Source organism: Eublepharis macularius, chromosome 7 (assembly GCF_028583425.1).
Source record: "Eublepharis macularius isolate TG4126 chromosome 7, MPM_Emac_v1.0, whole genome shotgun sequence".
In the NCBI taxonomy this organism is placed as follows: domain Eukaryota; kingdom Metazoa; phylum Chordata; class Lepidosauria; order Squamata; family Eublepharidae; genus Eublepharis; species Eublepharis macularius.
The window spans coordinates 94,155,465-94,170,042 of record NC_072796.1 but is presented as its reverse complement, the minus strand read 5'-3'; the positions used below and the strand labels follow the sequence as shown (position 1 = coordinate 94,170,042).

Here is a 14,578-nt window from a genome sequence, read left to right as displayed (position 1 = left end):
TTGAATACCATATTAACTCAAAAGGAGGACAACTCTGAATATAAAAAACCCCGTAAAAGTTATACACAAAAGGTTTTTTAAAAAAGTTCTATATACTTGTAATTTGTATGCACACAAGATAAAATCCTCTTTTTCTTGATGGCACTCCATATTCTTTCATACAGCAATTATCTGGTTCTAGCTGGTTATTTTTGCTGCTTATATAATGAACTGTTTATTGTGTGAACTACCAGTAAAGTAATCTCTTGCCTACCTTATAGGTAGGCTAAAAGTTTCCATACCTGGGTCAGGTGTGCATTTCTGCATGTGCATATACATATGCCCTCTAATTCTGTGGTAACATCCCAGAGTACATTAGGTTTGAAGTATCAGCTGCAAAAAATGATGCAATCATTTGCACCAAAGTAACAACACATGGGCAAATGGTTCAAGTAAGTAGTAGTCAATGGCTTTTTTCTCTCTGTGTTGTCATTTTGGTATTTACAATTTATAATGTCCCTGATATATTTCAAGGCACATGGCCCTTTATCAAGGGATGCCCACGGAGGAAGATTGCAAGTTGCACTCCACTTTTACTGAGGGAATATAATATTACCATTAGCTGCAAAATTTAGATTATAGGAATTGTGCGGTAGGTAACAGCAAGGGAATTCTCTGTGGGTGTTTCTGTTACTCCCACTCCTGCTTGTGATTAAGGAGAACCTGACCTTGCCATGTTACAGCTTTATTAATAGCTCTGAGAGAAGACACTTTCTGATTTACCCAGCTGTTTATTTCTGGCCCAGAATTTCCCAATTATTCCAGCTGTCCTCCTTGTAGATGCTGAACATGCTCTGAATAAATACTACCTGGCCTCACTGCTTTTCCAGTGATATAACATTGATCCATTAGAACAATATCCAAGTGGTGCTGAAAAGTGGCCAAGGGCCAATGTACATGGCTACATTTTGGCCTAATTGCTTTGGGACACTCCACAGCCAGCAATTCCTTATTAAAAAAAATTGCAAGAATACAAATGACTCCAGTGCTCCCATGAGAGGTTTCTTTGATGAAGCCTTCAGAAGTTACCAATGACTATATCTGTAGCAGTCCAAATATAATTGGCATTATCTCTTTCAAGAGCACTGACTCTCAAAAGCTTGCACTCTGAAAATCTTATTGGTCTCCAAGGTGCCACTGGACTCAAATCTCGCTGTTCTACTGCAGGCCAGCACTGCTACTTACCTGAAACCATCTTTGTGGAAGCTGTGAGGGAGATTGTTTAAAAAATGTGTCAGATGTGTAGATGAGAGAGAAGTAGCCACTTGGTATGATAACAAGAGGTACAACATCAAATTTCAGAGACAGGCTAGCACATGACTGCCACATGCTGAGGGTTAAAAATAGGTGCTGGATACCTTTATGTTCAGCTCTCTGAGGTTTATGTCTAGCCACTTTTAGTAGACATGTTACTGAACTACACTGGCCTGAACTATATGGCAATGCTAACATATTTACTGTGAAGTATTTACAGTTCTCATTAACCTGAAAAGAGTTTGAATATGCTTTTTCCTCCAGAATGAAAGTGGCATTTCTGGAGAAAGGAAATATCCCCTAAACACCACATACCTTCCTACCCCTTTTGATTTTGTTCAGTGGTCATTTGCTGCTTTGTCAGCAGCTCCTTCAACAGCATTTGCTAAAAACAGATGTTTCTTCATCTGACTATGTTAATGCAGCCAGTCAGGGATCATAGTGTTAAGATGTCAAGGCACAACAATGTCACATAGGCAATCAGATCTGCTTGCACAGTGGTGCCATGAAGCCAATTTAGACTGTTTATTGTGCTTTCTGAATGAATGAGTCTCTCTATGCAGACCTCTGAGAGAATGCGTATTAGTTTTTCCAACAAAAACTGACAAAAGCTCCTGTGAAAGGTAGCCCCGCTTGTCCAGGTCAGCACATCAAATGGTACTTTTTTTACAGTCGGTTTTGCTGCTATTTGGTTTGCCTCTGAGCACAGACTCTATATTTTTTACTATCAGGCAGGATGTCAGATGCTGGCACTTGCAGAACTAGATCTGAAAGTCTGGACTAGAAAGCACAACCAGTTCAGGTTAACCGGAACAGCTGCCTACATCATAAGAGGTTGCTTGGATTGGAACCCCTTAATATTTTGTAGAATCTCATGGTGTTTTGTGATAGGATTCACCCATCTTGGTGGAAATGGTGCTGTGGTGCCCCCTAGTAGTTCACAGAATTCTCATGGTGCCCTCAAGTTCAGCAAGGTTGTTAATTCCTGTCTTAGTCCAGTCCTTTAATCTAGTGACCCTCAACATGGCAATTCTATGTCCACCATGTTTTTTTTTAGTGCCCACTTAATTCTTCCACAAACCAAAGATCTAATTTTGGCTTTTCTCTACATCACTGAAACAGGAGGTAGGGTTATCAACAACCTGAAGAAAACATATCTTGCCCTTTTAACAGAGGCTTAATATATAGAATTGGTTAGTTGAAGCTTTTCATGGCAGAGAGATAAATAACATCACCTGGTAAATATAATCTAATTACACTTCCATTAAAATGGCAGGGCATTTTTTTTCCTCCAGGTTGTTGGCAACACTATCAGGAAGGGCTTCAGAAGATCCCAGAAGGCATTTTTGTGTCTGTTGGGAGCACCCATTTGGAAAAGCTGCCTTTATCATAGGGCAACATTTGACTTGGAGTCTCCCATCATTTGGTGTTGCCTTAGCAACCATGGCAGCTATTTTGTGGTGGTGCCCACAAAGTGCTCTCAAAATTCAAAAGGTGCCTACAGGCTCAACAAAGGTGGGAATCTTTTAAGTAAGGGGTTAAGTAATTAACTTCTGACCATGCACCAATCTGTCCTATCAGCCTTAGCTGTCTGGTCTGATAAATATTAACCCACTAAGATACAAAGTGGCAAATAATTTGAAAAAAATATTGTTTATACGGCAAACAGAACAACAGGCTATAGGCAAGGAGGCTCAACTCCAAATAAAAATGAGCAATATGTTAGGAGAGGAAATTTACATTACACATCCATTATTTTTGAACACAATATCAATAAACTAGCTGTGTGTCCCTAAGAAGCACTGATTGCACATACTTAACTTTCCCAGTTAAAGTGCTGGGATTCGAAAGTTCTGACTCCTACCCATGAACACAATTCTTTAACACATTCTATGTATTTGTTTTAAAATGTGCATGCTTGACTTCAGGGCAATCATGAAATACAATTTGAGGATGAATATAATAAACAATATGAGATTGCTGAGTAAACTTTGTTGTGACTTAAAGATATGTGTTGCACAATTCCATCAATGTTTGCTTGGAAGTAATATCTATAATGCAGTGTCACTGTACCTCAAAAAAAGATACTGCAGAGCTAGAAAAAAGCAAGAGGGGCAACTAAGATAGTTAAGAATTGGAAGACCTAGGAGGAAAGAATTGGAAGACCTAGGACCTTTCCTAGGAGGAAAGGTTAAAGCATCTGAGGTTTTTCATTTTAGAAAAGAGATGACTAAGAAAGGGCATGATAGAGACAAAGTTATGCATGGGATGACTAGAAAGAACCTTTTCTCTCTTCCTCATAATACTAGAATTTGGGGGCACCCTATTACATTGGTGGAAATAGGTTCAGGACAGAGAAAAGGGAGTACTTCTTTACTCAACAAACCATTAAATTGGGGAATCCACTGCCACTGGATGTAGTGATAGCCAAAGCAAGAAAGGGATTAGACAGATGGGTAAGTCCCTCAATGGCAACCTGCCAATATGTCTAAAGGGAACCTCCACATCCACAAGCAATAAACATCTGAATAGCAATGCTAGGAGGCAAAAGCAGGGGAGGTCTTGGCCTCTGTGCCCTGTTTGTTGGCCTTTCAAGGCAGCAGGTTGGCCACAGCATAAAAAAAAAGATGCTGGACTGGATGGACAACTGGCCTGTTCCTGCAAGATGCCTCTTGTATTCTTATGTTTTAAGTAAATTTAACCTGGTTCAACAGAAATTACTGGATATGAATGAATAGGATTACAGCCTTGAGGATGTCGCATTGTTCGATTATTTTTATCATTTTTGTTATATTGTTTATTGTACAATTTTTATTCTGTTCTGTAATCAAATATCACAGTTCCAAACTCACTTACTGCCAAATGGTTCTATCAAAAACTATTATGGGGAATCAATTACTCGCTTGTGAAATAAATCTTTCCCAAGTTAAGAATTTGTTCTACCAGTGTGCTTGAATTTTTCAGGTTTTGCCAGTCTGCTTGAATTCTTCCAGCTTTCAGAGCTGTTGGGGGTCAAATTCACCTCCAGTGAAACCATAAATCATCTTCAGAAGGGTCATACTATGAATGAAATTGATACAAAGATATCCAGGTCCAGGCCTATTTTTATAGGAACTGAATGCGTCTGTGTTTATGACAAGACAGAATTGGCAAAAAGATGGACTAAAATTAGGTAACTTAATAAGATTTTTTCTATGTTAACCACATATTGTTATTCTGAGTCAGAGCTCTGGAAAAAGAGACTCTTTGACCTTCCCACCCAGGACAGAATTAATAAAATGCCAATGCTTTCTGTATAGAAGCCCCAAAATATATCACTTGATGGAAATTCATTGAGAAAAAAAATCTGTTTTCCAATGTTGCATTTGACCAACAAACTGGCTACCTAGGCAATAATTTGTTCAGAGCAACAGGACGTTCTGCTACCAAAGCACTTGTGCTGATTGAGATGATACCACTTGATAACTTTACAAACATACTGCAGGAAGTGGGTGTCTCACTGCAGGGACTAAGGCATTTTCTATAACTGCACTTGGTTGCCTCGTTCACATAGGTCAATTGAGTGGTGAAGTTGATAAAAACAGCCCCTTGTCAATTTCATTCCTAAAGTAAGCCTCCCCCCACCCCAGCAGGGAGTGTTTTGGAGAGGGGGAGCAACAAGTCTAAAAACATGGCACAGTCCAACCCCATGTTAAACACTTTACAGCATTTACTCCAATAGACTTAGGAGGGTATAACTCTGCTTCTGTTAAAGTCCCATTGAGGAAATATACTTAAAATGCTTCTGCTGGCATCAGTAGGACTGAAAAAAGATTAGCAGCATAATCCTGTACAGAGTTGCCATTGTAGGCTTAGGTTGAAGCAACTCTATAGAGGATGGTCTTGCAACCTTGAGTTCACCATGTATTTTTTAAAATAAGAAAACATTGCCGAAATATTAGAACATGAGGGATCAGATAGCCTTCTATTATTTATTTCTTTGTAAAGAGCTACATGATAAATGGCTTGAAATTGAATCAAAAGAGTTTTAGGCTAAACATTAGGAAGAACTTCCTGACAGTTAGAGCAGTCCCTCAGTGGAACAGGCTTCCTGGGGAGGTGGTGGGCTCTCCTTCTTTTTGAGGTTTTTAAGCAGAGGCTAGACGGCCATCTGATAGCAATGCTGATTCTGTGAACCTGAGCAGATCATGAAGGGGAGGGCAGAATGGGTTAAATCAGTGCTTAGTTCTTGTGGCCCTTCTTACATGCCGAGGATAATGCCGATTGTCACCTTGGGGTCAGGTAGCAATTTTCCATAGGCCAGTTTGGGTAGGGATCCTGGAGGTGTTTTGCCACCTTCTGGGCATGGAACAGGGGTCACTAGGGCAGTTGGGGGGGGAGTTGTGAATTTCCTGCATTGTGCAGGGGGCTGGACTAGATGACCCTAGATGTCCCTCCTAACCCGATGATTCTATGATTCTATGATATGCATACACTGATATGCACACATCCTCGGAGAGCATAGCAAGCCGCAACATCCTATAGGCAATGCCAGCTCCACAGTTTGGCCACCAGTCTCTGGAAAAAGATCATCTGAGCACATTACTTAGATAATGTTATTTGCATTCTAGAGTTCCATTCTGGATATGGTGCTCTTTGTTATGAAGCTGACAGAGACAGATAGACTATTACCATGACTACCAGCCTGGCGTTCATTACTGATTGTTGTGTGTTTATTTAGTAGAACCTTTTTGAAGACTAGTCACAGGTCCAGAGTGCAAAAGGTAGTAGGACACAGGCATCATTGTCTGGGGTACAAATAGTACCTGACAAAGAGAACTGTGATTCTCGAAAGCTTATGCTACAGTAAAGTTGGCTAGTCTTAAAGGTGCTACTGGACTCTTTTCTATTTTGGGGTACAAATAGTCACCCTGCAATCTCTTCTCATTGAATAGGCTTTGTAGTATTTCAAAAACCTGGAGAGCAGGGGGAACCAACAGCCCTATTTGGCTAGCAGTGATGGCAGGATGAAAGAACTATCCATGTACAATAAGGGCTGTGATGCCCCTGTAGACCTCTTTCACTCACTTAAAAACTGACTCCAGCTCAACATGCTTTGTCAGTTCAAGCCTGTGGGAGAGAGCAATGGCTACAATGTTATCATTTGGACAATCCTGCTACAGCATTTCAGTCCAATGTTGCTGGATACTCATGGGCTGGCTGGGCGGTGCAAACGGCTCAGGAGCCTTGCAGTGCCACAAGCTCCCGATGCAGGGGCCTGGCCAGCAGCACTGTGGACTGTTGGCAGTCAGATGATGGCAATGCAGGAGGAGGCAACTGGTGAGCAGACACCCGCCGAGGATGCTGCTGGCCAGCTCTGAGCTGAGTGTTCCCCACAGTGCTCCCAGGCCTGGCTTGGCTTGCCGCTAGTGCCCAGTGGCCCTCTGCTGCAGTGGCCACATTGGGAACTTCTCCCATAAGATCAATGGCCAGTCCGCCTCTGGACATGATGATCCAGCCAAAGTGGTTTTAAGAATGTGCTTGAGTTAATGGGACTTAAAGTACTCTTACACTGACAGTTTAATAGAAAGAATGGGCCTAAAACTCACATGGGACCACGGAGAGGCAGAAATGCTCCTTCTGCTTTATCATTTCTAGTAAACAATTAGGAATGGATTGACAGGGGACTCTTACAGCTTCATGGAGAGATTTAGAAAATATCCTCCACTTTGCCCAGCAGCTACACTGCCCAGTGTTGCATCTGAATCTCCTGAGGCACATACACATTAAACGCCATGAATGTTGCACCATTGAAGACCCTCCCTTGCACCTACAGTCTCCCAATCAGTTCTTTGTAAGAGGCTATGCCCAGAAGTAAGACAGAAACCCAAGAAAGAGCTGCACAGGGAAGGCCATTTTTCTGGGCAGTAACTGATGGCATGAAGGGTGGGAACCAGGCTCTGCTTTCTCATGGATCCGATCCGAGGTCGAGTGCAAGCAAGAGACTTGGCTGACTCCCAAATGTCCATGTGGAGTGCCTCCACTGAAGATGTTGTGTGGAAAGGTTCTAGCTGAGAGAATTGCCTCCTACGGACCAATAGCTCAGCAGTACCCCTTCTGCAGAGTTACTCCAGTCTAATCCCTAAATCAATGAGTGTAGAGTGGAGTAACTCTGCAGAGGATTGCAATGCCAGTTCTCTTAACAACTAAGAGCCAAGCTACAAGTGACGCCTGACACAGGTTGTACACTTGTAAGCTTCCCTCAAGTTTTGATGGGAAATGTAGGCATCCTGGTCTTGCAGCTGTAATGGAGAGCCAAGCTGTAAAACCAGGACGCCTACATTTCCCAGCAAAACTTGAAGTAAGCTGACAAGTGTCCAACCTGTGTCAGGCGTCACTTGTAGCTTCACTCTAAGACTTTGACTGGCGGTGTTGCTGAAGCATGCCTGTCTCCTTTCTCCTCATCCATGTTTTGATCTTTTGTTAGCCTTCTCTTGGGCAAGCCAGGGAAGATGAGGACAGAGCAGAGGGCCAAGAAGCATCGCCTCCCTTCGCTTTCTGTAGCAAAGCCATGAAAACCTCTTTTCTGCTCCCGAGGAACACCAGACGCTTCCATGAGGCAAAGCAGGGTCGTTAGTGCCTCGGGGTCCTCAGCTCCGGAAGACTTTACAACTCAAGCGGTCTAGTTTGACCTCTTATTTCTTGCTCCCATTCTTGGAGAGCAAGCCTACTGCAAGTCTACTCAGAACCTCCTTCAGGTCCATTCAAGGGGGCTTACTTCCAGGAAAGCGTGCTTAGGATGGCACCAAACATGTGTCCTGGGCGGCCCAGATGTTTTCCTAGATGCCACGCCCTGAACCCAAGCACATTCATTTGTCGAAACTCCCACATAAAGTGGCTTCAGCGCCCCCCCCCCAGCGATTCAACTCCATTTCAATCACATTTAGCGCTCCAGGCAAGGGCTGGAACAAACCCTTCCAGCGAGGCTGCCGCCCGCTCCCGTCTGCAGGCCACAATGAAATCAGGGGTTGTTTGCTTGACGTGAGGATTTCAGGAGGCCTCGGCCGCGTCTTTTGCTTCCCGGCCAGGTCCGTCGGGAGACTGCAGCCCAGCCCCAAAGAATGGCTCGGGGAACAGCTGGGGAGCTTTCGGTTCCGGCTCTGTCCTCTCCAAAGAGACAACAGCTGCATCGACACGCGCGACGTCGCCGCCCTGAGCCGGACAAGTGCGCCAGAACGACAACAGAAGCCGCTCCGTCCTGGGCTTCGCACTGCTGGTGGCTCGGGCGGCGCTCTTCCCCCTTGGAGGCCGACACTCTCAAGCGGAAAATGGGTGGGAAGAGCGGAGGATGATCTCGGGCCACCTGTTGGCTCAGACCAAGGACGACGAAGACAACAAAGGTGTGCAAAGTTCCAGTCTGCCCGAAGGCCTCCATGCACAACACTGTCCTGGGAATGGGGGTGCGAGGCTCAGAAATGATTCACCCGGAATAATAGGCATTTGCGGTTCTTCACTCATAATGCCCCCTTTCCTCCCTTTGTAGGGAATTAGGATTACCTTTGATGCCTGCAACTTCTTCCTTGCCCGAGACGGGTGGTCCCGCTAGCATCTCAAATGCCTTTCTAGGCTCAAACGCCTCTCGCCTGCAAACCTGGTGAATAGACAGAACTAGGGGAAAGGACAAAAGTGTGTGCGTGTGTGTGTGTGCGTGCGGGGGCGAGGGGAGTTCTTGATTCTGGAAGGGATCCTAGAGGCCGTCGAGTCCAATCCCCCCTTAAGGGCCAGGATCGTTCGCGCCGGAGGGCTGCCCACTGATTCCCCCTTTCCGCCTAATTCAGACCACCGTGATCTCGGCTCATTCTAAACAGCTTTCTTGAAAGTAAGCACAACTGTAATCAAGGGAAAGTTTAGCAGTGAGGAACTTCCCACCTTGACGGAAATTGTAGCAAAGTTTTTCTGGCAAGTTGCCTGTCCCCCTCCCAACGGCTGGAGATGCTTGTGAGTGCCCGCGCCTTACCCACTTGGCCGAGCTTTGCTTTTTCGCCTGCCTTCTTCTGGTATCGGTGAGAAGGAAAGCGTGAAAAGCAGGGTTGGTTCAAGTTGGTTGCCAGCGTGTCTTTCTGGGGGATGTTTCCCCCACAGCCTTAAATAAAAGCTGCTTGTGTGTTCTGTCCTGCCAATCGGGAGTGGGAAAGAGGCTGGGGAGGCCGGATGTTGGTTAACACTCTTACTTCCCATAAATTGCCACACGAAGGAGTTTGGACAGGGCGTTCCGCCCAACCCAACACTCCAGAAACCTGGCGGTGCACTTATAGGCACTTTTCTCCTCTGAGACCCAAGTGGAAAGTTTTGGGCCACCTTGACCTTCGAGAGTAAGAGGTGCAGCTTGCAGTTGCTCCCCCGCCCTCCGCACAGGACTTGGGAAATCTTCATTCAAGGGTTTTTGTCAATGGGAAGAGAGTCCTGCTGATCTCCCCCGTCGCGGGCTTTGCTGACGTCACTAACGAGACGATAAATATCTGTTGATATAATTGGATGTGAGATTCTGGGTTGTGATAGCAGGACGCTGCCCATTGCTGCTCCGAAACGGCCCCCATGATTTATTCAGCAGTGGATCGGGGCACGCAAGCGAGCTGTCAAGAAAGCGTCAGCTTATTAGGCAAGGGCTGCGTGATTCCAGAAGAGGGTCTAACCTATAAAAATCACGCAACGGGGCTCTGATTAGGAAGCAATCTGATCAACTAGGACGGCAGGAGACGGCTCGAAGGGACACACATCCGGAGAGCGAAGGAGGAAAGGGGTAACCCGATCCACCCAATACTGACTCCACCCGTCCAACTTGACTCTACCGGCGTCTCTAAGGTATGAAAAGATCCATGTTAACCACTCAACTTAACTTGAGCTGGTTCTGCTAGATAGTTTAGATGTGTGTGTGACTAGATTTTGTGTAGTATACGTGTATGCATGGCCACAGGACACAAAGTCACCTTGGGATCATGATAGAAGTGGCCACGTAAGGGATTCTCTGGTAGCCATCGAAGGGCGTTTACGTTGGGTTTTGTTCTTCGATCGCTTCAGTCGTTTTTGACTTCCCCCTCCCCCTCCCCCGGGGTTTGTATGAAGGCTTGCGTGTCCTAGTGCTCTTGTCCTTTAATCGCCTATCCTATGATAGCGTGTTCTTCCCATCTAGTGCCTTTACTAAAGAGGTGCGTTTAGCCCTCGTCGCAAAGAGGAAATGCAAACTTCCTCGCCTGTGAGCCCAAGGATTTGGTCGTTGGTTGTGCTGCAGTAACGATGATACGCAAGCCTCTGCTTCCCTAAGGAGACAGGGAAACCTTTCAGGACCAAGGACAGCGATGGCCGCGTTGGTCGCAAACGGGACGCCTGCGCCTGCTTATCCCTGTGCTTCTTGCCCCGAGGGAGAAAGTCTGTAACCGATGTCAATTCCCTTCCCTTCCTGTTCCTTTTTTGTTTTAGATCTGGCCACTGAAACATGAAGATCCAGCTTCTGGTCTCTACAGGGATCCTGCTGGTCGCGCTCTTGCCTTGCCATGAGTGCAGAGCCCTCAGCAAGAGCATCCCACCCGCCGACAGCGCTCCGCAACAGCCAGATCTCTTCCAAGCACCGTCACAGTCGCTGCCCGTCTTGCTCCGCATGGGAGAAGGGTATTTCTTGCGCCTGGGCAACCTTCACAAGAACCCCGCTGCCTCTTCCCCCTTCCCTTCCTCCTCCGGCGCCGGCAGCAGCAGCCACCTAGCAGAGTCTGCGTCCGCCGGCAACTTTTTCCGAGCAGCTGTCCAACAGCTGCAGCAGCTGCCGCCTCTGCAGGAGCGCTCGCTAGAGGGCGCTGCCGAACCCTGGGAAGGCGAAGGCGACGGCGCCCACCTGGAGGCCTGGGAGAGGGAAAAGCGCTCCGAGGAGCCGCCGATCTCCCTGGATCTGACTTTCCATCTCCTGCGAGAAGTCCTGGAGATGGCCCGAGCGGAGCAGCTGGCGCAGCAGGCTCACAGCAACAGGAAACTGATGGAAATTATCGGGAAATGAAGCGCTCTGGCCCCTTCGTCCCTCCCCTACCAAAGAGATCCTCCAACTAGCACACCAGTCCGACAGCGATCGCGCCCTTTCCCAGTGCCGTTCCGCACCCATCTCGTTCTTTTTATTCGACAGCTTTGTCCATCTAGACGGTGTCCGTCGGTCGACCCACCCCTCGCCTCACCTTCACTAGCATGCCCAGCGTTGTACCCAAGTGTCGTTTGTAACTTACTGTCTTTCCTTTCTTTTCCTGTCCTCCCCATGTCAAGACTGGTTGAGTCTTTGGGGGTGGGATCCTGCGGCTCAGCAGCTGGAAGTAGGCAAACGAGAGTCTTGTATTCCGGGGCAGTGTGCTGGGAAGGGGCTGGGAAGCGGGCTGGGGCGTCTCTGTGTACGCGACTTGGAATCTTCTCTTCTTCGTTCTTTCTTTGTAAGCATTTCCACAAATAAAACATCTTTTCAGCGCTCGGTCAATTGGGTTGTGTAAGAGAATGTTTAATATTTATATTTTTAATAAAAGCTGCAACGGAATGATGGCTGCTTACACTTTCCTTGCCTACTGGTTGTGTAGGGATTCAGATCTCAGGATGGAATGTGGACCCACCGACGTGCGGGGAGGGGGATATGAAACCCGGTCCATTCGGCCACTGCCTCAACCAGCCTGCTCTAAAGGCTGTAAATAGGAAGCAGGGGTGGTACAATGGTGCGAGGGTTACGTTGGAACCGAAATTTACCAGGAAACCAACTCCAGAGCTTTAACTGAACAGCAGAATTCAGCCGTGGGACTCGTGAAGTTACAACGGGGCCTCTGGCCACGCGCAGAAAGCATTTCGCCACCACTGGGGGACTCGCTTAGCACCCCTGGCGGGGAGAATTCCGGATAGGGGCAGGGTGGGGCGGTCCTTTGTAACAAAGTGCTTTTCGCTGGGGCGGGGGGGGGGCACCACTGACTTGTGCCTGACAAGATGACTGCCGCATGGGTCGATTGAAAGGGAGCTGTCTCAAAACATTCCTCCTAGCTGCAGATCTCCCGAGCACTCGTCAGACGGGCTAATAGGAATCGCACTGACCGTCGGTCCAAAGAAAACGGTTTCCAGTCGACATTCCCACAGCAACTTCTCCCCTTTTTCCGCCCCGTTTTCTTTCCATTACAGCAACCCGTAGCGTCGACGTGGTTTAATTCATAGCTAACCTGAACTTTAAAAAAAAGAAATGAACTTTGAAAGTAACTTTTCACCTCTCTTTTGGATCTTCAGACCCGATAATCGGGTTCTTTTCACTGAAATCTTACTTACAGAATGTTGAATCCGAGAAAGGGTGGGGTGGGGGCTTGCCTGCTTAGAGAAAAGTTGTTTTCAAAGAAGAGTTATTTAAAGAGCAGAGACGGGTTAAGGAGACTGACCTACTGGGCAGGAGGAGGGCCTTCTGCAAGCCGTTCGGCAAAGATCTGTGGAATGCAACGGGAGTAAAACGACCCCCCAACGCCCCCCCCCCGGCCAAGTCCAATGGAGCCCCTTTCCTAGTGCGTGGGTCGCGAGAAGCGGTGCTCAGGCAGGATCCTTCCGCCCCTCCCTTGAGCCTGAACACCGCGGATGGGGGCTATTCCGGGCTCACTGCGCCGGACCGAAGGGCGTCGCATCCCCGGCGGCGCTCCTGGGAGAGCTCCGGGGCCTCCCGGCGACGAGCCACCTGCCCTCTTCCCCGCACCCTCCCCAGAGGGCGGCCACCGGCCTGGGGCGCCTGAGGGACGGAGCCCGGTCGAGGGCTGCCCTTCCGCAGGCCGACCGGAGGCTGAGGCAGAAGCCGTCGGTGCCCCGCGTCCGCCTCCAGGCACAGCCCGAGGCTCTCGCCCTGCCTCGTTGCCCCGCGGCCCTCCGCTGCAGCGAGCAGGCGAGCTTCTGGGGCGAGCGCGGGGTGGGCCCCTTCTGGCTCATCACAGGCGGCTGCCCGGGACGGCCCCACCGCTTGCCACTGCTGGAGGCAAACCTCCAGCCAGCGCTCGGCCACGTCTTCAGGGTGATGAAAGAGCTCTTGTATCTGTCGCGGATCGAGCCCAGTGGCACCTTCGAGACCAACAAGCTTTCCAGAGCCGGAGCTCCCTCCTCCAGGTGCCAGGATCTGAAGCCTCTCACAAGCTTGTTGGTCTCCGGGGTGCCACCGAGCTCCAGTCCTGCCAGTCTACTGCAGACTGACAGCGAGGCTCCTGAAGCCCAAACCCCGGCTGAGGTGGGCCCTTGGTCTGGTGCAGGAAGGCTTTTCGTTTCATATAAAAGCTGTATGTTATTATCTGCTCAGTGGGGACCCAAAGCAGCTTACATACCTCTCCTCCATTTTATCCTCACATTAACAGCCCTGTGAGGTAGTTTATGCTGAGAGGCCGTGACTGGCCCAAGGCCACCCAGTGAGCTTCCCTGGCAGAGTAGGGATTTGAACCCGGGTCTCCCAGATCCCGTGACACTGTAACCACTACACCACTCTGGCTCTGTTTTTAGGTGTAGAGGAGAGGGCATTTCCCTTGAAGTGCAAGCTGTACCTGCAGAATACCTGCTTTGACATAACAGTTTAGTTTCAGGGCTCTGTCCTTCTTTCCAAGTGCCCCCCAACTACACAGTAATTAAGTGTTTTTGATGGCATCAAAGACTCCTAGGTTATACTTTCATTTTTTTCTGTGTCCTAGCTTGCCCATACTGTCCACATACTCTGATTCCTCCTCTGTCACTAACATAATGATGGACTTCATTGGCGTATGTTCCTGGGCTTATAGAGAAATACTGCACACTTTCTGTGTATATAAAAGTCCCAGTGCTTAGTCCACTAAATAAGCAAGCATCCTCTTTACCTGGTTCATTGTATGTTAAAGCTAACGGGGTGGGGTTGGTGGAAGCAGAGGATAATACAAAGTGCAGTGAAATTATTAGGAGCTGAGGACAATGGCCACCTTTCATGAATTGCTTACACAGTATTAAGTTCTGCAAGAAATTGTTTAAAATCAAGCACCAAAGTTCTGAAATTAAGGGATCACTTTGCCTGGAGAGGACATAGCACATCAGACACAGAGAAAGGGTGCTAAAAATGTAGGTGCCACCAGTGCTGGGACCCCCTGGCAGCTGGGTAGCTCTTCCCAATGTATTTTTCTCCTTTCTGCTTCCATTCAAATGCCCCCCACCCATTCTTGTAGGCTCAGGACAGGATGAGAGGATGGCAGACCCTGAGCTGGACTTGGCAAGCACCAGCTGAAGAAAAGAGCCATTCAGTTCCTGCCCTTCGGATTGG

General features: G+C 47.8%; 1 protein-coding gene across 1 annotated transcript; it reads left to right on the top strand.

The window, feature by feature from the left end:
* The first annotated feature begins 10,765 nt into the window (after positions 1 to 10,765).
* CRH (corticotropin releasing hormone) lies at positions 10,766 to 11,317 on the top strand. Its single transcript, XM_054986072.1, has one exon. The coding sequence runs from the start codon at positions 10,766 to 10,768 to the stop codon at positions 11,315 to 11,317; it is 552 nt and encodes a 183-aa protein (XP_054842047.1).
* Positions 11,318 to 14,578: the final 3,261 nt, after the last annotated feature.

What these genes read in the sequence shown, in the direction of transcription:
- CRH (XM_054986072.1), top strand. Translation starts at nt 10,766, where the DNA reads ATGAAGATCCAGCTTCTGGTCTCTACAGGGATCCTGCTGGTCGCGCTC.